The sequence below is a fragment of the Adiantum capillus-veneris genome, chromosome 17, assembly GCF_014529385.1.
Source record: "Adiantum capillus-veneris isolate H3 chromosome 17, ASM1452938v2, whole genome shotgun sequence".
In the NCBI taxonomy this organism is placed as follows: domain Eukaryota; kingdom Viridiplantae; phylum Streptophyta; class Polypodiopsida; order Polypodiales; family Pteridaceae; genus Adiantum; species Adiantum capillus-veneris.
In genome coordinates, this window is record NC_140947.1 from 109,220,620 (window position 1) to 109,243,100 (window position 22,481).

At 42.2% G+C, this 22,481-nt stretch overlaps 2 protein-coding genes across 2 annotated transcripts; both read left to right on the forward strand.

Moving 5' to 3' along the window:
- Positions 1-9,359: 9,359 nt before the first annotated feature.
- Positions 9,360-10,001, forward strand: LOC147437858 (uncharacterized). Its single transcript, XM_086486627.1, has one exon. The coding sequence runs from the start codon at positions 9,360-9,362 to the stop codon at positions 9,999-10,001; it is 642 nt and encodes a 213-aa protein (XP_086342753.1).
- Positions 10,002-19,262: 9,261 nt separating this feature from the next.
- LOC147437859 (uncharacterized) lies at positions 19,263-21,087 on the forward strand. Its single transcript, XM_086487296.1, has 3 exons — positions 19,263-20,175; positions 20,246-20,343; positions 20,897-21,087. Exons 1-3 carry the CDS (start codon positions 19,744-19,746, stop codon positions 20,985-20,987), a joined length of 621 nt encoding a protein of 206 aa, XP_086343422.1. The 5' UTR covers positions 19,263-19,743; the 3' UTR covers positions 20,988-21,087.
- The last annotated feature ends 1,394 nt before the right edge of the window (positions 21,088-22,481 follow it).

The following is a 22,481-nucleotide window of genomic DNA, read 5'->3' on the forward strand; positions in this document are numbered from 1 at the left end:
CTTCAAACTTCTCACGAGACAATGCCTTTGTGAAAAGATCTACAAGATTGTCATGTGTTGGCACATAAGCCAAGCTGATCTCTCCTGCTAGAGAGCCTCTCCTTGACATAGTGGTAATGCACCTCAATGTGCTTTGTGCGAGCATGAAAAACTGGGTTCCTTGCAACTGCCAATGCGCTCTGACATTCATTGTATAGTGTTGGCAATGTCCTGTCCAACACCCAAATCAACCATAAGGCGTGTGAGCGATACACGCTCAACCGTAGTTGTGAAGATTGCCCTGTACTCAGCCTCACAACTGGAAGTGGCCACAATAGGTTGTTGTCCTTTCTATACCATGAACACTGATTTGAAAGGATTTAGGCGTATTATTTTATCTCTACACCTCTCAAAGACCATCTTAAAAAATAATAAATGCATTATCTTTGTGGAGAAGATGGTAAAAACATCTATAAATATGGCCAAAAGTTGTGCAAAAACTCATTGATTATCCCCTTCATGCATCTCTGGAAGGCTCTTGGAGCATTACAGAGTCCAAATGGCAGTACCTGATACAGAAATGCTCCCATTCAGTGATTAATGTGGTTAATTTTGGCCCAATCTTCAGGTGCAATCTTAAGTTGATTGTGAGATTCTTTGAGAGGTGTAAGAGGATGACTAAGTACCTTGTCCAAAGTTTCCAAGAAACACCTCTACAGGGATTGGCATGTGTGTGTGTGTGTGTGTGTGTGTGTGTGTGTGTGTGTGAGAGAGAGAGAGAGAGAGAGAGAGAGAGAGAGAGAGAGAGAGAGAGAGAGAGAGAGGAGAATGCTTAGCTATGGAGGGAGGCAAGATTCTAAGAGAGAGAAGAAGAAGAAGAAGAAGAAGAGAATTTTAACATTGTAGGAAACTATCCCAAGAGACCATAAAGATCTATCCGATGAGGAGAGTGAAACTCAAGACCAGAGAGAGAGAGAGAGAGAGAGAGAGAGAGATGACAAAAAAAGCTTGGAACATCCTTGAATCATGGTGGGCACCGCTACATTTTTTGAAAATTCTATTATTGTATTCACAAAAGAGTTTTCCTCCAGCTTTAGATTTGGGATGTAGCTACCTCCTCGCTAGTGGTTTCCGGTAAATATGTAGTAGGTCCACCTATTCATGCATATACCCACTTAGTCATTTATGATGGTTTTGAAGTTATGATATACTCATTTTCTTTAGTTAGCATAAAGTTATGGTTTGCCTATTTCATTTAGTTGGGGCATTGACTGATTCTCTTTTTTGATCTATGCACTATGTTTCACCCACCAATTCTCTCTCTCTCTCTCTCTCTCTCTCTCTCTCTCTCTCTCTCTCTCTATGAAGATGCGGTCTACACATATATTCACCCTCCACTTGGTCATTTATTTTTCATTCATACACATTCATGGGTAGCACTAGTTGCTAGGTACCTCTGGATGTAGTCCGACTCATGGCTTAAACTCCATGCTAGGTCGGACATTGAGAACTCCTCCTATGTTATTGCTTCCGCACTCTGATGTATATTGAAATTGTTATTTTGATGAAAAAGTATAAATTGTACAATTCTTGCATAGGCCATGGTGGGCAAGGAGGGGATCTCTCAGAGGCTTGCTATTTTGACACATCATTGCTTCATTGGCTTGGGTTGGCTTGGGTTCAACTTTGATAAATCTATATCGGCCACCTTCTTTGACATCGACCTATTTTGCAACAAAAAATACGTTATAAATTTGTGAGATGAAGCATAGCTTGCCGAATCACATGCTACACAACTATAGATGGCGCGCCAAAGCCATCAACAAAACAGCATCACCCAGTGTTACGAGGTATGAAGCATAAACATTGAAAGCCATAAAGAGGTTTATTCTCTCGAGCATGATAAACTTAAAGATGGAGATGATGTTAAGCTCTGAATGTAAGCTACAAGGGTAGTTTTCTTACCATTTTATCTTTATGTTGGAGATGAACCCTTGCAATGCCCACACACTATTCACACATCCTATTGTTGTGGTATGCAAGTCATGTGAGCTCATACTTTTGCCATCTTCGGGAGTAGAGGTTTCCATGTAGTGTGAGTGAATAAAATTAGAAGGAGTAGAATTTTGTTTCATGGTGTAATGGAGGTGAGAGAAGGAAGAGGAGCTAGCTTGGTGTGAAACTATGTGGTGGGCAAGGGGAAGAGATGGGAGAGGAGCTTGCTTGGTGCTACAATGGAGGTGGGAGAAAGCTAGCAAAGAGATAGTTTTAGACTATAGGGGGTGCATGTGGTTGTTGCAGCAATGTAGAGCTTAGAAAAGAGTTTGTAGAGAGAGAAAATCACTTTTTAGCTATAGAATAGGTTTGGAAAGACTTTGGAGGGTGAAAAATGATGTTTTGAACTTTTTTTGAAAAAATTCAGTTTTTTGGATTTTTTAGTGCACGTTTTTAACTTTTGGAGGTCAAAAATACTTTTTTGACCATGAAATAAGTTTGGGGACCTTTTAAGGAGGGAAAACTTGAAATTTTAATTTTTTTGAAAATTTGAAATTTTTTAGTGTATTTTTAGATCCACACCAAAAAGTGGGGGAAAAAAGGTCAAAGTGGTCCCCCCCCCCCCCCCCCCCCCCCCCCAGCCCCATCCCTTTCCTTTAGCCACCTCCCTTACCTTCTCACTAGGTAAGACGCCATTAAGAGGTGTAAGGCTACATTGTCCCCCTACCTTTTTGAGGGTATAGAGTGTGTCCACCACCCTCTAATTTCTATTGGCTGGCCTCTAATTAACCTTAATCCCAAAGGGCCCCTAGAGGGTTCATATTTTTCCTAATGTGCCAGAACATCGTCGACGTACTTCTTCTAGCGGCGCGTGTTGACGTCCGTCTCAAGGCAGCGAGCACTGGGAGAGACGAAGCGACGGGGGATCTTGTGGCTTCGCTTGTTTTGGTAGTGGTGGGGAACAGAGTCCCCTATTCCAGAACGTGCTGTCCCTGACGCAGAGGACGAGGATACTGAGACACCCGTGCCAGACACGCATGGATGCTACTACAAAGTAAAATATGGCGGGGAGGTGGACTTCGGTACAACACAGGGTAGGGTGTTTTGACGCCATCTTCAGATTCTTATACATTCGACGGATAAGAATTGTTTTGTCAAGTTTAGAGACCAACTGTCCGATCATGCACGCTACATTGAGGATGTGTTGCACGCTAGATTTCCAAATGTCCCCGATCAACGTTTTTCACAACAGTGATTGGAGGGCTACATAAAAACATTTTTTGAAAAACAAGCAGTCCGGTGTAAGACGCGCAACAGCCAACCAGGTTAGAGATCCAGACATGAGCTATCGTGGTGACAACATGGGAGATGCAAAGTGGAAGTGGGAAATGCAAGAAAAGAGCGATCAGGCTGCAACGGGCTCATCCTACAGACAACAACGCGAAGCTCGCCCCAGACAAACTCCCACGCACTATGGCTCCGGAGGCAAAGCAGTCTGGAAGGACAAATATATAAGCTTGATTAAATTACAACCTAAATCGGTGATTATAAAGATTATAGTTGAGATTTGTTATTGTTAGTGCTAACTTAAAAAAATATTACTCTTACTCGCCCAACCAGAGAGGTGGTCAAGTATCGGGAGCGGTATACAAAATTTGATACTTTGGCGATGGTTGCTCAAGAACAACCACATCTCTTGCGAGTGTAGAAGGTGAAGACAATCGTGGTAGGCGGGAACTGTCCATTAGAAGATCAGCCAACGGGAGTTAATCAGACTGCCAATAATTAACACATACAGTTATTATAGTAACTCAAGAGAGCTATAAATAGGACCCGCTACATTGTAATCGGATTTCGAAATGTTTGTATTTGGCTTTAGCTTTCTTAGCACTTTCAAGCTCTTCGCCTCTAGCTTCACTTGTATTCATCAATTCTATAATCATCTGAGCTTGAACCGTTACACACTGTACTAGTTGACCTTGAGCTATTAATCTGAATTGGCAAATACTCTTCCCAATTTTCCAGCTATGTCTCTTGTTCCAATATCATATTCCAGTTCAGTTATCTATTTTAGTTCAGTCAATGCTCTGTTCTAGTCTCACTTTCTGAGTTGACGGCATACTCAATAACTTTAAATTCTAACACCGGAATTAGCTGTCTGAAGAGATCAGCTCCAATTCTATTTTGGTCATCACGGTTGTTAGAGCTGTTCGCTCTTTGACCACAAAACTCTTATTTCCCCGTTTGAATTTTCAGCTGATCACATGGCGCCCAAAGTCAATCGTGGTCGCAAACTGTCAACCCGGTTACACAATGATTTCGACCGCATTGACCCCATTCCTGAGGTCTCAGAAAGAGAGTCTGAGTATAAGAAAGACCCGGAGAGCGAGACTGAGGCTCGAGAGAAGCACAGTCATGCTGATGAGGCCAAGGGCTCTCAGCACTCCAATCATTCTAGAAGGAGAAGGGCTGAGCGAGAAGAACGCAAAACCAGGGGTTCTTGGTCCACACATAAGTCAGATGGGGCCAAAGGCAGTAAGGGAAGTCGTCACAGGTCCAGCAAAAAAGCCAGAGAAGAGACAACGACTGAGACTGAAGAAGAAGTTGATTGGGAAGCTGATATAGATCATTACAAAAAGTCTTCTCGCCGAAGTCAGACTTCCAAGGGCAGAAGAAGCAGAAATGATGCTGTTCGACATGATTATACTTCTTCATTTAAAATCTATTTTTCAGTGTTCAAAGGAGGGAAGATAGATGACCCAGATGTTCATATTCAAGCTTTTGAACAATATGCTGAGTTGAAGAATATTGATGAAGATGTCTGGGGGAAATATTTTTCTCAGACACTTAAAGATGTAGCAAGGAAATGGTACTACCATTACCCAACCTGCCAACTCATATCATACAACAAATTGCTCAAAGCTTTCAGATTGGAATATTCAGATAACAGGGGTGATGAGGACATCCTCTGCAAGCTAGATAAGATGAGATAAGGGAAGTTGTCAGTGAGAAGTTTTGTTGAAAAGATCAAGGAGTTAACCATGCAGTTGCAGGATCCACCCTCAGAAAAGAGGCTACGCGCATGGTTTCTAAATGGGTTCCGTAGTAAGAAGCTCCGAGAACAAGAGGTACCTGCACCAACAAAGAAATTCAATGATTTAGTGCAGAGAGCTTTGAAACTTGAACAACAAGCTAAAAAGGAGAAAAGCCACAAGAAGAGGAGCAACAATTCTTCCTCTGAGAATTCTGATTCTAGTGCAACTTCCAGCAATTCTAATAGTAGCTCATAAGAAAAGAGCAAAGACAAGGCCAAGAAGGGGTCTTGGTCTAGAAAGATTGATGAAATGGCCTGGTAGATTGCTGAAATCAGCCAGACTAGACAACCAGTTAGAAGAATGAAAACCTGGTGTTCAAGGTGCAAATCTAAAGATCATGTTTCCAATGAATGTCCACAATGTACCTATTGCAAAGCGTATGGTCATTTATGGAACAATTGTGGTATTCACATTCACCACTTCAAGAAGGGAAAGAATCTCTCAGTAGTAGCATTTACCAATGCTGAACCAGCAAGAGTAGAAATAACCAGTGTACCCCAGGAAGAGAAATCAGGTACCAGTGGTACTGGTACTGGGCGTGGTAGATACCATGGAGGTACTGGCTGAGGGTGGGGTTAATTTTCAAAACCAAAGCCTGAATTGTTATACTTATGGCAAGTATGGGCACTTTGTGGCTCAATTTCTGGAGACGCCCACTACTGCGGCTACTGAGGCGAAAGTCCCAGAGCCAGTTCCAGTGAGAGCGGTTACACGCAGTAAAGGGCTAGTCATTGAGGAAATCCCAAAGGAGCAGGCAAAACTAGTCAGTGCTAAAACTAGCAAACGGACTTAGCAGAGAGAGGTATGGAAGGCAAAGGGCAAAGAGAAGGTAGTGGACGAATGGTAGGAGCAGAGAGAAATGGCGGCTAAGATCACTAAAGATCTAGCCAAGAAGCTACCAGAGCAGCCATAAAGCCTTCTAAGGCTTGAGTCATTCAAAAGATACCAGCCCAGTCTTCTGAGAAAGGACAATTAGATCAGTTAGGATCTGGACTTTTTGAGACCATGCTGGCTGTAGTCCAAGTACTGGTGGAGGATCTAGAAAATGTCAAATCAGATGTAACTGAGATAGGAAACAATGCAGAAGCTAAAGATGACACCAGAGGAAGGACTGACACTGTGCAGATGGTTCAGTTTCCTCAAGTTTTGAGGATAAATCTAATCAAGAGAGAGAGAAAATACATGTGAAGATTTGTGAAAGAATTCAGAAACTAACAGTTGAATTAGAAGACATCAGAAAAACTTTGCCTGAAGCAGAAAAATTCATTAAATAGCGAAGGAAAGCTGAAGCCGACACTGGAGCAATTGAGCTTGTAGTTGTCAAGGAAGATGAAGTGCCGGTGATCCAGGTAGACTACAAAGTCAGAAAACAATGGGAGCCACTATTCGGTGTCATACTGGATGGAGGGGCAGGTGTCAACATCTTGGGGGACACATCTTCAGCAAAGAATGGGTATAACAAACTTGAAACATAATTCAAGATTCGGATGATTGATCACAGAGTTCTGCAAGCAATTGGGATGATCGAATATATGCAGATAAGGGTAGGAAAAGAAAAGTTCAAGACTAGTTTCTTAGTTTTGGATGTGCAAGGCGCATATGGGATGTTACTGGGACGGCCATGGCTGCGAACGGCACAGGCTGTTCACGACTATGCCAATCAAAATTTTGACAATACAGGGTTCCAGTAGAAGAATTCAGGTCCAGACAAACAACACCAAAAACTGGAGGAAGGCATTGCGACCAGAGGAGCTTTGTAAAAAATATGGGGTAAAGAAAATTCAGAGAATGCTGGCGGCAATGAATATTTTTCCATTAGCGGAGATAGGTCTGAATGCAGTATTGTTTGACAAAGACCAGGCTAAAAAGCAAAGGAATCAATTTCCAGATCAGTTCTTTGAACTGAATCTTGGAGAAAGACCAATTCAACTAAATGGATGGTCAGAGAACCCAGTTGACTTCAAAGAAGAGTTGTTAGATTCCAGTACACAAGTGGCCACTGAAGAAATGCACTCTGAAAATTTTTGTGAAGTTCAAAATGATAGTTCAAAACTACAAGGACCGTCCTGGAATTATGCTGAGGAGTCAACCAAAAGGAAGGGAGGTGGACCTAACTGGTTGCTTCCAGATGACCAGGAAATCGAAGAGCGGAATCTAGGTTCTGAGAAAAATCCTCGATTGATCAAGGTAAACAAGCATCTGAACTCAGAAATGAAAGAAAAAGCTTGACACATGTTCCAAAAGTACAAAGATGTGTTCGCATGGGAACATACCATCTAAAAGGTGTAAATCCAGAGGTCTATCAACATAGAATACCTTTGAAGCCAGATGCGAGACTAGTGCGTCTGCAACGGTACAAAATGAATCCAAATTACACTAAGAAGGTCAAAGAAGAAATTGATAACCTTCTAAAGGTTGGACTCATCACAGAGGTAGCCACTATTAACTGGTTGTTTCGAATTGTGGTTGTGCCCAAGAAAAATGGAAGCTCAAGGTTTGTGTGGATTATCAAAAGCTGAATGCTCAAACAATCAAGGATCCTTTTCCATTACCTTTTAAAGACATGTTTCTTGATGAGATTGTAGGCCATGAGATGTATAGGTTCATGGATGGCTATCGTGTTTATAATCAGCTAAAGATTGCTCCTAAAGATCGGAGTAAAACCACTTTTATTATTGAAGGGGGTCCATTCATGTATCTGGTCATGCCATTTGGTCTTTACAATGCTCCAGTAATGTTCCAACGGTGTATGATGGAAATATTCAATGAATTCTTGCACCAATTTCTTGCCATATATATATGGATGATTTCACTGTATTTTCAACAAAAAAGAAGCATTTATTATTTTTGGAAATGGTCTTTCAAATATGTAAGGAAAAGAGGATCTGTTTGAACCCATTTAAATCTGTTTTTCTGGTTTGGAAGGGACAACTATTGGGATATATAATGTCCAGGAATGGCATAGAGATGACCAATGATAAGATCCAGAGTGTCCAGCAGGCCAAGGCACCTTGCACAACATCAGAGTTAAGTTCATTCTTGAGATATATAATTTTTATAGAAGATTCATTCATATGTTTGCTTCTAAGGCAATACCTTGTATGAGCTCACAAAGAAAACCAACAAGTTCTTTTGGACTGCTGAGTGTGAGGAGAGGTTTTAGAGTTTGAAGAATGCCATCATCAGTAAGCCAATACTCCGACAACCGAATTGGGAAGTTATTTTCCATGTGCATGTCGATGCATCGGGACTGGCAATGGGAGCAATCCTAGCTCAACCAAAAGGGAGGACTTACTATCTAGTATATTTTGATAGCTGGAGATTCAGTCAGGCTGAACAAGGATACACTACTACGGAGAGAGAAGCTTTAGGAATGGTTTTTAGTGCCACTAAGTTTCTACATTATTTGCTGGGAAAGCTATTTCATTTTATGTGGATCATCAGGCATTATTATTCTTGATCAACAAAGTTATTATTCAAGGCCGATTGATTAGATGGATGATGTTCCTCATGGAATTTGAATTTTGTATATTCCATAAGCCTGGTAAATCCCATTGTGGAGCTGATTTCCTGTCCAGAAGCACTGATGGTTATTCAGAAGTATCCTTGAGAGATGAGCCAGTGGGGACGCAGAATTGTTTCAGGTAACAGCTGAGGAAAACACAGATCCAGAATGGTTGGATGTATATCAGTTCCTTTCCAAAGGAGGATTCCCAAAAAAACTGGACTTAAAATTAGAATAAGGCTCTGATTATTAAGAGTCTGAAGTTCACCATGATCAGAGGGTTGCTCTATAGACAGGGCGTAGATGGGGTTCTTCAAAGGTGTGTGCCGATGGAAGGCACGATGCAGGTTATTTCCAAAGCACACGAAGGGGATTCTAGAGGACATTTCTCCATTGATATTACTTACAAGAAAATTTTGCAGGCTGGATTGTGGTGGCAAACTCTGATATATGATGTTTAACGTTTTTGTAAAACATGTGATATATGTCAAAGGATGGATAGACCAACAGCAACAGATATGACTCCACTTACTCCAGTTCAGCCACTCGGAGTATTTATGAAATGGGGTCTGGACTTCATGGGTCCATTCAAGAAGATTACTCCTCGAAAGAACCGGTATATATTGATGGCCATTTTTTAATGCACTAAATGGGTCGAGGCCAAGGCTCTTCTAGATAACACTACGAAGTCCACTGCTGTCTTTTTATTTGAAAATATTATCTGTCGTTATGGATGCCCTGTGGAGATTGTATCTGATCAAGGAACACACTTTATTAATGATACTATGGATATTTTGATGGAAATGCTTTCAGTAAAACACAGGAAGTCAACGACATATTATCCCAGGTGTAATGGGAAAGTTGAAAGCAGTAGCAAAACCATCAAAAACATTCTCACCAAGATTGTGCAAAAGGAGCCACGCCAATGGGATATTAAGCTCCAAATTGCTCTATGGACTTACAAGACAGCTTACAAAGTTACCACTGGACTGACACCGTTCAGAATGGTATATGGTACTGAAGCTGTATTGCTTATGGAATCCATAATTCCCAGTCTTAGGATGGCGGTGAAACATGGATTGGATTTTAATCACAATCTTAAACAAAGACTGGAGGAACAGGGGATTGTTCAGCAAAGAAAGAAACACTGGCATGATAGGAGAATCAAAGTTTGGGAATTCCAGAAGGGCGACTTGCTTTTGCTCTATCAATCCAAACTGGTCCCGAAGAAGCCAAACTTAAAGATAGCTTGGGATGGTCCGTATGAAGTGGACTGGGTGTTTTCCAATGGCACAGGACGGCTGAAAGGTTTATCTGGGTTACTGTTGCCAGGTGTTTATAATGGGGCCAAGATCAAGCTATATTATTCTAATGAGAAAGAGACTTCCAGAGAAGAAGATACTGGCATTTTGGTTACTGATGGATAGGAATTCTCAGAACTAGCCATTCTGAACCTCTTCCATATACAACCAGTACTAGAGCCAATCAAGGTGATAGAAAAGTCTCAGCATGACAAAACAATGCCAGTGTCAGAGTCAGTAAAGGGTTAGAGTCAGTACCAGTTTTTATGGGGAAAAGGACCAGTGATAATCATTAGAAGGAACATGGGAATTATAAGCCAATGCATGTATGCCATGTCACCGACGCCGGTGCACAAAACTCTAGGAATGGTAAGTAGTGGAGCTTTTATGGCGAGAGCGCATATAACAGTAAGGAGGGTGGGTATTCTTTGTCGTAAATCTCCTCCACGACGTCTCCTTGCTATTACACATTCGCCATCGCCGCAAGCTCCACGGAGTCTTCACTGCAACGACAAACTTCATCGTCAGCAGACTCTGTTGATCACTACCTATCTTTACTCGACACACATGGTTACGTCTTTGATTATCCAAGTAAGTCTTCTTCCTCTACAAACTTACCGTCCTCACAGTGTATGGGTAGAAAGAAAATGTCGGAGAGGATGCAAGAAACCATAGATGAAACTTTGGCAATCATCACTTCTCTTAAAGCTTCCTTAGCAATTATTCCGCATAGTAAGATACAAAGGTATGTATTCACTAAGCAGGCCGAAGTGCTGCTAAGGCTTTGGGACTTGCATTTGGTAGTACATGCCACAAGAATAGATTTTGACTCGGCCATAATCAAGTAGGTTCTTGACTCCTTTAATGCCGAGGATGGTAGTGTCGTTATCAATGGTGTCAGAGTCACAACAACTCCTGACAACATTGCATATGCCTTCAAGATGCCTAATGAACTAAAGCCGACCACAGTCTCTGTGGAACAGATAAGCACGGCACTGAAAGAAGATGAAGCAACTAATAAGAAACGCAAAGCCAATGCACAAGGGGTTCCAGTAGCAGGACTGGACGTCCCCTCAGTTTACAGGTTTGTGGCTGAGGCTGTTAGTCTGAAAAACAACCCTGTGTTCCAGCAGACTGCCAAGCTGAAATCCCAGAGTGTATCAAAGCTTGGTATGTCTGGCAATTTTTATACTGGGCACTTGCGCCAGAGGCCAATATGACCAGGTACGGATGGCTTGGAGTCAGAAACCAATCCCAGAGACTGCCAATGTCGAGCTGTCTTCAGATGAAGAAGATCCAGGCAATCAGTTGGCCTTAACCGGACAAAAGAGAAAGGGCACCTAGGGGGAAGCCAATGGTTCCAAGAAACCAAGGATGATGCTGACCAAAAGCATTGCTTTTCTTAAGCAGCTTGAGAATCAGGTAAAGTCTTTGCCTACTGGGAAAGCTTCAGCAGGCCAGACTTCAGCCACAAGTGAAGAACAAACTCTAGCATAGACCAGTGTTGGGAAGGGCCAGCAAGAGGAACAAATTCCAGCGGACATCAGAGTAGAAAGGGCTCCAAAGAAAAGACAAGCACTGAACAACCCGTAGTTAAAGATAAGGGAACGGGTCCAGTACTTGACAACCCATCAAACAGAATTCCTTTCAGTGAATTAGGCTTGTCCATAGCCAAGAAAGATAAACTGCAGCAATTGCAGCATAATCCCCTTAAAGGTAGACTGATATTTCAAACTACTGATTTAGCACATTTACCATACATGTCTCCCGTAATGGTTTATGAGCCAATTCAATCTGACCAGGCAAATGCCACTGATGACTGCTCAATGCTTATCCAATAATCATGGAGCACCATTGTTAACGCCTTAGGCCAGATGATGGATGCATCGGCTCCTAGTGAGCAGGTGGTTAAGCTCAAAGAAGACTTGGAGAGCAGCCAGCAGCAGGTGCAAAAACTCTAGAAGGATGTGGCTGCACAAAGACTCAGGCATACTATTGCTGAGAATCAGTCAGTGAGGACAATCAATGATCTGCAAACAAAGCTGCTAAAAATAGAAATAGAAAATCGGCAGTTAAAAGAAGACAAGGCAGCAACTTTGAGAGATGCTGATCGCTTTCACACTCTGCTATGAATGAAGCGGACATATCACAAAGAACAGATGACAGCTCACACTGCGATCAAGGCTTCTATGACAGAGAGATATGTCTATAATAATGTTGCTGATATTCTGAATCCAGAGGCCAATGTCACTCTGAATATGGACAATCTAAAAGCCCTGATGGACACTGTTCAAAGTGATCTGTAGGATAAGCTCTCAGAATACAATACAACATTGACAAATCAAGCCATCTTGGATTACATTGAAAAATAGAATAATCCCGATGAGAGGATTTTGAGAGGGAAGAAGAGAAGGATGAAGAAGAAGAGGACAACCAGGACGATAAGCCATATGGTGAAGAAAATGACTTTTCTCCTTCTCCACCTTCAGGATCTGGAGCTGGTGGATTTGCTGCTATAGGGGACAGTCAACCCAACAGAGACCAGCCAGACCAGTACAAAGACAAGCTAGACCAGTAGAGTCGGGGGACCAACGGTCTGAGGATCAACAGCCAGACAGTGGAGAGAAGGGCCAAACTGAAGATTATCCAGTACACCAGTCACAACACCTTGTTGACAGCAAAGGAAAAGCCAAAGCTATGACTGAGTCCCTAAAGGGTGATGAGCAACATTCATTACAGCTCATCACAGTGATTAAGAGATTAAGACATCAATATGATCCTGCTACTAGGATGTATTTAGAGGATGATACTCTGATCTTTGATCTGGCATGCTTTCAAATGCTGTATGTTGGAGCCAGAGAAATGGTATATCATTGGAAATCGGCTGCCTTTCACGATCAAGAAGTGTGCCAATTGCCTGAGCATCCCAACAGAATCCAACTGATGGATATGATACCTGAGTGGGCACTAACTCCTAATGATAGGATAGCCAATCCACATTGGCAACGACAATCCACTGCAGACCGACATTCCCTAACCCTGGAGTTAGACTTGCTCTTTGGAAACAAGTCGACATACAAATGTATGAAAGAAGTCAGAACTCAGCTGAAAGAAGTTTTACTTCAGATACAAATTGCTGGAGGAGTTCTAGACCAGCGAGTACAAGCCACTCATTGAAGAACAGGCTTCTAGCAGCAAGGGACCTCGGACTCAAATGACTATAGGAGAACATGCAACTGCTCTCCGAAAACTTTTGCAGCTAGTCGGGGTTACCAGAAAGATGATGTAGCAGGAGAACCAAACCATTTTAATTTTTCTGGAGTTTGTGTCTGATTCTCCAGTTCTCCTGTATGCATTACCTACTAAAGAAACTAAACTGCCCAGATTCTTTCCGCCCTTGTATCCCCAGCATTCTGAACCAATGGACTGGCTCACTTACTTTGGTATCACTTATGACCTTCAGGATTGGTATGAGCGGGCCACTTTGGAGTGGAAAACTTGGCAAACACTCATCAATGATGCCTTCAAATTGGATGATGTCATGGAGTTGCAGGCCAAATGCAGAGGGTCAAACTCTATAGTGACAGTGGAAGATCCAGCTCCGAGGTTTGACGAAGATCATAAATCAGTTTGCTGCACTGTGGAGTCTTCCAAAATCCCTAAAAAGGATATCACGGCTAAACCAGGACTGGGACCACAATACAGAGAAATGGCTGAGATTCTCTTCGAAGCTAGAATCAAGATGAGTCAGCCTCTTGCACAGGGATGGATCCACATTGCCTCGCACTCTCACAAATTGGCTAGAACTCGTCTGACAAAGGGAAAGCTGATCCCGACATCAAAACTTACAACCCTCTCACCCCTTATGAATTTGAGATGTCTACTGAAAGGTGGGATCAGCTTGAGAAGGAGGCCATTTATAGAATTATCCGTAAGGAAAATACTGGCACTGGGACTTCTGAGGCACCAACACCAAAGAAGGGCAAAAGGAAGCGGGTTCAGTGGAAGAATACTGGGTAGTTCCATCTCAGAATCAGACGGTGGATTTTTTTCCAGTAAGGCACTCGGATCTCCTTGGCTCGACACCCTTGGAATTACAATTATAGGGGTGTCAAGCACTCAACAAGCATGAAGTATGGTATAAATCCATATCGAAAGAGTACTATCGTGAGGAACATCGGCCAACTCAGCAGCACCAAATCAGAATCACGCGGTGGATTTTTTTTCAAATTTTTTGGAATCATACCAAAATTCAAGAAAGTAGGGAAGGATATAGAAGGCGAAGATAGTCCTGGCAGGCGAAAACTGTCCCTTAGAAGATCGGCCAGCGGGAGGCAATTGGACTGGTAGTAATTATCACAGGCAGATATTGTAGTATAAACTCAGGAGAGCTATAAATAGGACCCGCTACATTGTAATCGGCTTTCGAACTGTTTTGGCTTTAGCTTTCTTAGCACTTTTGAGCTCTTCGCCTCTAGCTTCACTTGTAATCATCAATTCTGTAATGATCTAAGCTTGAACCATTATATACTGTATTGGTTGATCTTGAGCTATTAATCTGAATTGGCAAATACTCTTCCCAGTTTTCTAACTATGTCTCTCGTTCAGTATCATATTCCAGTTCAGTTATCTATTTCAGTCAGTCAATGCTCTGTTCCAATCTTACTATCTGAACTAACGGCATACCCAATAGCTTTAAATTCTAACACCAGAATTAGCTGTCTGAAGAGATCAACTCCAATTTCAATGAGCAATTCGACGCAGTGGTTGGATCACTACAAGCGGTAAGTTTAAACAAATAATTTTGTATCCATTATTTTGAGATGTTGATAATTGTTTAATTTGGTTTGGGTTTATGTAGAGTTAAGGTGATCAAATGTACGTGCCTCTGGACGATGACGAGAACAAGGAGGATTAGATAGAAAAATATTTAACCAAACTTTTGTAAAGTCCGAATGTGGCACAATATATATACAACTATTTTCATTCTATTTGTAACTTTTTTAAATAGTTGATCCTCTGCACATTAAATTGTCAAGGTAAAGTATATTCCATTTCAATTCTTTGTTTTTTTGCATATTCTTTCAAAACACAATTGATGTTTCATTGTTTTATGCTGTTAAAAAATAAAGGTGCTCATTTGGACCACCCAATTTTGGGTGGTGCAAATGAAATTGGGTGGTCCAAATGAGCATCTTTATTTTTGAATAGGCGTGTAGCAATAATTAGCATGGTAATACAAGTAGCAATTGTCGCGGTAATAGTTGCGGGTATTTTATCGCAATTATTATCGCGATTATTGCTTTCAAACCACTACCGCGATATGAGCCGCGGTTATTGCCGCGTACACAATATTTTGTCTTTTCATTTTCCTTTGTTTATCCGCGGCAATACTAGCGATTATAGACTACTCCTCTTCTAGTGTAAGTAGTAGATTACCAATTTTACAAGAAATAATGTCAAAGACAACAATGCGCTAAATATGTGATCAAGTGTCCAATTTGTGGTCATACTAATCATGTTAAGAAAGATTGTTTCTACAAAAACAATCACAAAGCCAACTGGGTATCTAGTGATGATGATGAGCAAGACACTTCTACAAATTGGAAGAAAGACAAACGATGCAAACCTTATTATTTATAATAAGGTATCTAGTGATGATGATGAGCAAGACACTTCTACAATTGGAAGAGAGACAAACGATGCAAACCTTATTAGTTATAATATTTACAGTTTTTAGATTAGCTCCTTTTGCACAATAAAATTGTAAAAGGGATAGACACTGGCATCAAGAGAGCAAAGACCCTTTCATAGCACATCACATGTATAAGCAGAAACTTTCTGATCCAATGTGCAATCTTGAAACACAACCTTTTGCATGCACATGCAAGTACGAGATATGAGCTCTATAAAAGCATTGTAAAGTTATTTTTAAAAGAGATCTTTTTTTATAGTACATGTCTCTCTCTCTCTCTCTTCCTCTTCGTATAAGCTCTTGCTCCATCTGCTTTCCATCTCTGTGCTTTCCCAACAAAAACAAACCTTTCATATATGTAGGTGTGGTTTTATTATAAGAGAGAAGAGGAAGAGAGATGGGAAAAGAGGTAAAAGAAAATTCAAAATTAAGCATACATTCTTTAGATGTGCAATACTTACTAGTAGAAACTACTTATTTTTATGGAAAATATCATAACTATTTATACCCACTACTCTAAGCTTGGTCACAACATACTTCAGGTTGAAGAATTTCTTAATCGTAGATTAAAGAGCTCCTTGAACTTTTCCTCCTCCCAATGAAACATCATCACACTTATAGAAGTAGTGTGTTGATATCAACAATTGGTGGAAGTGGGTGTTTTGAATGCCAAAACATACAAGAGTTTCCTTCTCTTCTTTCATAGTCACCTTCAGTTCTTTTCAAGCTTAGGATCAAGCTATGCAATCTTTTACAAGGTGATTTATTGGCTAGTATGCAAAAAATAGATGCATTTGAATAAAAATATGGATTTATAGTTGGATTTCATGGCAAATGTTAGCTTACGAAAACGGTTATTATGATCGAGAAACCATATTTTAGAGTTGTTACCATTGTAAGATTCACTTGTTGCTATTGTGGACCCACATTAAAGAATTGTATTCAAAAGAGAAACATATTGTTAATTGTGTGTGAGTGTGTGTGTGTGTGTGTGTGAGAGAGAGAGAGAGAGAGAGAGAGAGAGAGAGAGAGAGAGAGGAAGAGAGAGAGAGAGAGAGAGAGAGAGGTACCTCATTGTTAAAAAGTAAGGTAGTAGTAAAACTTGAAATTCCCTCGAATTTCCCAACAATCACATACTTTTTGCGTGTTTTTGTTTTTGGTCCTTTGAAGCCACCTTGCAAATGGTGTGGTGTACAAATTGGTGAAAATATGGAGGATGCTCGTCAAAAATCAACTGTGGGTTGAGCAATGAAGCTTGGGTAAAACTTGCATCAATAGAAGAAGATTCAAGTGGGTGGAGAGATACTTTGATGAAAGGCTTAGCCTTGGAGCGGTTTACACATTGCAGTGAGTTGATGGGTATAGGTTGAAGCCACTATATTATTGCTTCACGGTTGTACATACCAGGTTACTTGGGTTGCGTTGGCCTTCAAGTGGGAGTTTGTTGGGATTCAGGCCAACTGGCCGGACATCCCACTTACTACTAACCCATCTACTAACTTAATCTATATACACTTATTCTTTAATACAAAAGAATAAGGAGTTGCAACAGGATAACATTGTTGTGCGCTCTACCTAAAGCAGGCGTCTCTTTCTCTCTGCTCTCGCACTTGCACTTGCACACTCTTCCCGCGGCACCTTCACCCCCCTCCCCCCCCTTTTCCTAATGGATTCTACTCTGGCGCGCGCACACACACACATTTACATGCATAAATGAAGAAGGAGAGAGAGAGAGAGAGAGAGAGAGAGAGAGAGAGAGAGAGAGATACCTCATTCATTTGACGTAGGTTGCTTAGTGACGTAGATGCAATCTTCTTGCACGCTGTTGTAATATGTAATCTTTGTTTGCAAATGAATGTGCGTGGTAGATTTGTTAGGAAATGGATTATAAGAGAAAGAAGGAGATAGATAGATAGAGAGAGAGAAATGGATTATGAGAGAGAGAGAGAGAGAGAGAGAGAGAGAGAGGGAGGAAAGCTAACATTTGCCATGGAATCCAACTATACATCCACATTTTTATTCAAATGTATCTGTTTTTTGCATACTAGCCAAGAAATCACCTTGTAAAAGATTGCATAGCTTGATCCTAAGCTTGAAAAGAACTGAAGGGTGACTATGAAAGAAGAGAAGGAAACTCTTGTATGTTTTGGCATTCAAAACACCCACTTCCACCAATTGTTGATATCAACACACTACTTCTATAAGTGTGGTGATGTTTCATTGGAAGGAGGGAAAAGTTCAAGGAGTTCTTTAATATGCGATTAAGAAAATTCTTTAACCTTAAGTATGTTGTGACCAAGCTTAGAGTAGTGGGTATAAATAGTTATGATTTTTTCATAAAAATAAGTAATTTCTACTAGTAAGTATTGTACATCTAAAGAATGTATGCTTGTTTTGAATTTTCTTTTACCTCTTTTCCACCCCTTTTTCTTCTCTCTTACATTAAAACCACACCTACATATTATAAAAGGTTTGTTTTTGTTGGGAAAGCATAGAGATGGGAAAGCAGATGGAGCAAGAGCTTATACGGAGAGAGAGAGAGAGAGAGAGAGAGAGAGAGAGAGAGAGAGGCACCTCTCATTGTTAAAAAGTAAGGTAGTAGTAAAACTTGAAATTCCCTCGGATTTCCCAACAATCACACACTTTTTGTGTGTTTTTGTTTTTGGTCCTTTGAAGCCACCTTGCAAATGGTGTGGTGTACAAATTGGTGAAAATATGAAGGATGCTCGTCAAAAATCAACTATGGGTTGAGCAATGAAGCTTGGGTAAAACTTGCATCAATAGAAGAAGATTGAAGTGGGTGGAGAGGAGTGAGGGGTGGGGGGGGTTGATTTGAAGCGATTCTATGTATTTACTATGGCAAGCATATGGGTATTACTTGGGCAAGAATGTGGGTATACTATGGCAAAATCCTGTGTGTTTACTACACTGGATTGGCTTTCACTCAAAAGGAGGGGGGGTGTAACTTGTAACTTGGGGATGTGTGAGTGAGGGTCTTGGAAGGAAGGAACAAGACAGAGCGTGAGAACAACCTTGTACGTGGAGAATCCAGCGGTAGAGGCTATATGGGGAAGTGCATCCCAACAGTGAGCTCTTTATGGTTTACTGGCGGTGGAAAGTAAATATGGGCATGGCCCCCTTCGCTTGCTGCCCTACGAGCCTTCCATCCCAAGGCCCTTCCTTGCAAATAAAGGAAAGAAAGTGCTTTTCTGTCCAAAAGCACTCGAGTAGCTGGTCCCGACAAAGGGCCTTCTCCTTGGTAAAATTCTGCACCCTCTCTCTCTCTCTCTCTCTCTCATCAGCGCATGCACATTGCACCACCCTCTTGTATTGCCCACGTCCCCTCCCAGCTCCTGCAATTGCATGCATGCACACAGCCACCTCTCTCTCTCTCTCTCTCTCTCTCATCACATGCAGCCACACCCCAGGTTACACTAAGGCTCTCTCAATGACTCTCTCTCTATCTCTTGAACGCCACACTGCAGTGACTGCACAGTGCACCTTCGCTCTCTCCCCCCTCCCCCCCTCCTCACACACACGCGCGCACACACACGAGATAGATTATAAGACCAATACGTGATATCTCTCTCTCTCTCTCTCACACACACACACACAATACACAGGAGAATCGGAGATAGATCACAGGACAAATACGTGATCTCTCTCTCTCTCTTCTCTGAGAAACACACACACACATTCGCGCGCAGTCAAACTTCAAACGTCAAAGGCGAGAGCAATGCCCCCTCTTTTCCACCTACATGCATGAGCAAGGCGGATACTTCATTCTCCTTCCTGCAACGACCTTCTCTCTCTCTCTCTCTCTCTCTCTCTCTCTCTCTCTCACACACACACAGACACACACACAGCTGGCTAGATCTGGGGCAGCTCAAACGCAGATTCACTCTTTCTCTCTCTACCAGACTCCTCAAATTTGAATCCGGCCGCCCTCTCTCTCCCAGTTACCTACATGCATGAGCAAGGCGGATAGGTCATTCTCCTTTTCTCTCTCTCTCTCTCTCTCTCTCTCTCTCTCTCTCTCACAGCGGGGCTTCAGCTGCAGCTGCAACTGCTAGTAGGACGTCCATCGTCTTAAATGGTTTGTCACGACAAGAGCAGCAGCGTAAACGATTGCAGCATATTAAGACGACGTAGCAGCTGGCTGCAGCTGGTCCTATGTCGCCACTCCTTAAAGCAGTGATTGTCGCTAACGGCTTGGGCATGCTCCTCTCTTTGCTGCTTCTGCAGCTCTTCATGAGCTTCTGCCACACTACTACTAGCGCCATTGATGCGGCGGCCCGTGCAGCCGCTCTTAATTCCCTCGCCGCTGCGGAATTGCAGGTCGCGTTTTGCCCGCGCCGTCTGCTTCTCGCTGCACAATTACATGCTCACCAAGTTGAGCTCATCAAGCTGCAACTCTATCAAAACAAACCCAGTTACCCCAATCCACCCACTTCTCCAAAGAGTGCTTTAGTGGCGGCCCAGCTTGTGGATTCTTCCCACACTTTCATCAACAATGCTGCCATTCCCCCACAATTAAGCAACAGCTCCAGCTCAACAATATCCACCGCAGACATTCATCAAAATCAGCAGCAACAGGACCTTCAAGTGGGCAGTACTGCGGCCCCCCATGATGACCAGGATACTGATGAACAAGAGAAACGCTACGTACCTGCAGGACCCAACCCTCTCCACAACCGCTAACGATTTGCTGGCTGCACCTACACCATTTGCCGGCGCCGCAGCATCTGATCAACTTCTGCTCCAACTATCAAGGTCTTCTCCTACAATAATTTTTCACATTGTGACTTACCAAGCTTCTGTGAGGGAGGCGCACCGCTTACCTAGCTAAGTATGTGGTGTCTCCCAACGGAAATTATTCTTCGTGATGTTAAACATTACTTGCAAACAAGGAGAAAGAGCCCATTTTCCTACATGAGAGAATGTCGAAATCTTCTTTTGGTCGACATTAAGGGCTATGAATTATAGGCTAGGACATTAATTACAGCCAAGCCCAGCTCTACAAGATTAGGCCCTCGCACATGAGTGAAAGCTCATGAGCATTAGCTAATTGGTTGTAAATGCTTCCCTAGAAATAGAATTCATTAGTGAATTAATGCAGCCTCTAATTATATGTGGACATATGCATTCTTTTAGCTGCATGATAGGTTTCTCACGTACATATATGTATGCATATATTATACTGTCCTCTCTTTCTTTGTTTCTCAAGCCTCTCTTTGTGTCAACATCAGTACATATTGAGAGAGAGAGAGAGGAGAGAGAGAGAGAGAGAGCATCTTTCTACTTACCTTGTTTCCTTGATGCACAGATATGGTCCCCTTCTCCGAAACAAAAGCTACTTCCAGTTGGCGGAGGGGTTGCCAGCTTGCAAGGGCAATAATCACATACACAAGGAATGACGCATTAATTGCCTGCAGAGAATAAATTACCTTGATTAAGAAGGGGATTAGGAAGGAGGGCCCATTTCTAATCCAATATCGCCCCATTCTCGTGTGCAGAAAAGCGGTTTCTAATTCTCTCTCTGTTTTCTCAAAATTTTTGCTAGCGAGTACACACATGATCATGCTCTCCACGTGCAACTTGCAGGGGCCGCGCCCAATCTCATCTCATGTAATTTATCACAGAGAGTTTGCACGTATATTGTTTGGTATCAATCCACATCAAATGTCAGGTTTTTTGAGTGGACCCAAAAGGAAAAGTCTGGACTCTGGTTTCTAGTTTTCCACACCAAGGTACCAACATATGCACCCTCTAGATTTATATGACACTCTTCTCAACAAGCATATTATAAGTGTCTTGCTTAGATTCTTTCAAACAAGTAGGACGCTTTAATAAAAGCCTTCTCCGACTCCCGAGTAGCGAGCTGCCTAAGCAATATAGAATCAATGTTAATCACTGCGTTGCCCGCATCAGCTAGTCTTATAATTTATCACAGCTGCGTATGATGCAGAGTACCTAGAGCCTCTTCACCTGGCCCAACCCCACTTTGGCACCTCCCGCGATGCCCCCAAAACTCCACAAGTTTAAGAATCATGAGCGTAAAGTGTACAGGTTGATCAACCCCCTTCCTGCATGCTCAGAACCTCCTTCGCAGTGGCAAAAATCGACATTGTTTAAATATCACAGCAAGGAAAATCATACGTGGGATCCAACGCTATGAAGGCAGAGAAAAGGTGCACAGGGGTGGAGCAGAGCTGGTAGAGAGTGGTGGGAAGGTGAGAGAAAGTGCACAGCAAACCAGGACGCAAGAGAGAGAAAAGCATGGGGTGGGCAACATGAGCTTGCCATGGCCACGCGCAACCTGAGAGAGAGAGAGAAGATGACCCTGCTCTCGCTACGTCATTCCTACATCTTCTGATCGCGATCTCTCGACCTTTCCTTGTTGCCGCAGGTTTTGGAAGCCCTCTTCTTTATTCTTATTAAAAACCTTACCCTTTGCTTTCTACATCTCTTAGGATGGCGGCGGAAGAGACCCGCCTGGTGCTGTTCACAAAAGGTGGAACTTCCTTGGAAGAAATTCAAACCATTGGCTGCGTGTTGTGGTTGTAAGAGTGGAAGACGTTACATGCGCGCATGTTGGTCATTATACACATTTGAGCATGTTTTCTATAGCGTTTGCAAGAGCTGTTACAATTGGGCCCACTTGTGTTGACACAATGGATGTAGTTCGCTCAATCTCTGTATCTTTAGCAATGCTTTCCTCGTTGAGATCTCGCAATTATCACTTAAGTCAATCGCGTCCAGACTGCATGCTTCCTAAGTTAGGTGTTTTTTGTTATACAAAATAGCATGCAAATCTTTGTTGAATAGTCCCTCCAAAAATAGTGAGATAAGTCTTTTTCAACTTCGCACATCTGTCTATATATTGTCTCATCCGACTCACAATATTTTTG

Bases quoted from the DNA above. Each gene is read 5' to 3' on its own strand.
- LOC147437859 (XM_086487296.1), top strand. From the start codon at position 19,744: ATGTCGCCACTCCTTAAAGCAGTGATTGTCGCTAACGGCTTGGGCATG. The intron at 20,176-20,245 runs GTGGGCAGTACT...ACGTACCTGCAG, and splicing joins AGCAGCAACAGGACCTTCAA to GACCCAACCCTCTCCACAAC. The intron at 20,344-20,896 runs GTCTTCTCCTAC...CTTGATGCACAG, and splicing joins CTTCTGCTCCAACTATCAAG to ATATGGTCCCCTTCTCCGAA.
- LOC147437858 (XM_086486627.1), top strand. From the start codon at position 9,360: ATGGATATTTTGATGGAAATGCTTTCAGTAAAACACAGGAAGTCAACG.